This window comes from Austrofundulus limnaeus, unplaced genomic scaffold (genome assembly GCF_001266775.1).
Source record: "Austrofundulus limnaeus strain Quisiro unplaced genomic scaffold, Austrofundulus_limnaeus-1.0 Scaffold2, whole genome shotgun sequence".
In the NCBI taxonomy this organism is placed as follows: domain Eukaryota; kingdom Metazoa; phylum Chordata; class Actinopteri; order Cyprinodontiformes; family Rivulidae; genus Austrofundulus; species Austrofundulus limnaeus.
The window spans coordinates 7,504,560-7,506,152 of record NW_013952404.1 but is presented as its reverse complement, the minus strand read 5'-3'; the positions used below and the strand labels follow the sequence as shown (position 1 = coordinate 7,506,152).

Here is a 1,593-nt window from a genome sequence, read left to right as displayed (position 1 = left end):
TCCATCCATCCATCCATCTATCTATCTATCTATGTAAATCCAGTTTTGTTTAATCACAGATGGGACTGGAATAAATGAAGATGAGCTCACCGGTGATCAGAGAACCTGTGATCATGACTCATCCTGATCAGTGACTCACCAACAGGGGATCAGAGAAGTCCGGCAGAGGACCAATGAAGAGTCCAGCCAGTGAGAACCCCAGCAGAACCAGAGCACAACCCAGAAGGACTGTGGACGGATACTCCACTATTACCTGGGAATATCTGGAAYCAAAAAGACAAAACAGTCAGAGACACACATTGGGTCAAATAACAAAAACAATTAAACATGTGATCCAGCTCTTACTTTTTAACAAAGCYGTAAAGTCCTCCATTCCTGTTAACAGCAGAAAGATGTTACGACCCATCAGCCTCAGTTTAARATGAGGAAAGAAACACCTGGAACCCACCTCACTGTCACCACARGTCTCTGCTTCAGCTTCTGGGTCCCGTCTTTGTTGGACCCCCTCAGCCAGTGATATCTCACCGGACCATGGCAGGACCSCTGATGGGCAGAACCCTTTCCTTCTGCACAGGGACCGGTGGAGGGACAGCTGTGGCATCTGCACCGTCTGACCTGCCCAAGATGGCTGCAGTGGGGGCATTTTGGGACCTGTGGAGAGTCACAGTCTCCAGCCTGAAGACGCTGGGGGACCTCAAGGAGAAAAAGACGACATTAACAAATATTACATCTTTTTATTTTATTTTTGAGAAGACTCTAAAAATGAGTTTCTGGCTCCAACTCTTGCTGCAGGCCTACTTGGTGATAAAGCTGGAAGGAGGAAGAGGGTCTGCCCAGGCTGCTGCAGCTGTCACAGAGCTCCGCTTCAGACTGGGTGACAGTTAACTGGGCCTCAGCAGGTCTGTCAGGGGGGTGCACAGAGACCACCGGGATGTCACTGAGGAGAGAGGAGCACAAACAATAACAGGAGGCAGGGATCGCGACAAACATCTCAGCTCCTGCTCTTGGCTCGGCTCGTGTTCGGGGGAGAGAACTGCAGAGGCAAGCAGAAGTAATGAGGACACACACACACACACACACACACACACACACACACACACACACACACACACCCCCACACACACACACACACAACACCACACATCATCCTTTTTCTTTTCTTTCATGACTGTTTTGCTGGTCACGATGATATCGCTTTGAAAATGAGAAGAAAAGAGGAGCAATCAGGCATGTCCAGCCTTTAGCATCTGTAGCCTCGGTGGCTGCCACTGTCGCTTTTATGATCCTTTTTTCTTCTCTCCTAGCATGCTCTTTTTTACACACACACAGCTTGCTTTTTACATGTGCAAAACACACATGCACGCTCTTTATGAATACACGGCAACTTTATCTCATCTGTGCAACCACAACAGTGCGATGATGGAAAGCAGTGTGGCTCCATCTCTGAGAAATCAGCAACTGTGAGATAATTCTGTAACTAATAAAATGAAAGGGAGGGCCCTTTGATGGCTGGAGCTGAAAAGATATTTTATTATTTGTGTGTGTGTGTGTGTGTGTGTGTGTGTGTGTGTGTGTGTGTGTGTGTGTGTGTGT

The 1,593-nt window shown here is 47.8% G+C and overlaps 1 protein-coding gene across 3 annotated transcripts in view; it reads right to left on the bottom strand.

The window, feature by feature from the left end:
* Positions 1-1,593, bottom strand: part of disp2 (dispatched RND transporter family member 2) — a 29,677-nt gene that overhangs the window by 14,497 nt on the left and 13,587 nt on the right. Inside the window, exons 2-5 of one of the 3 annotated variants that reach the window (XM_014014083.1) lie at positions 799-1,112; positions 449-693; positions 346-375; positions 140-263 (exon numbers count right to left, since the gene is read on the bottom strand). In XM_014014083.1, the coding sequence (XP_013869537.1) occupies positions 140-263; positions 346-375; positions 449-693; positions 799-990 (591 nt within the window). In that variant the 5' untranslated portion in view covers positions 991-1,112. Of the gene's footprint in view, positions 1-139; positions 264-345; positions 376-448; positions 694-798; positions 1,113-1,593 lie in introns of those variants that run through there. The other 2 variants (XM_014014069.1, XM_014014076.1) reach the window with 2 other exon arrangements.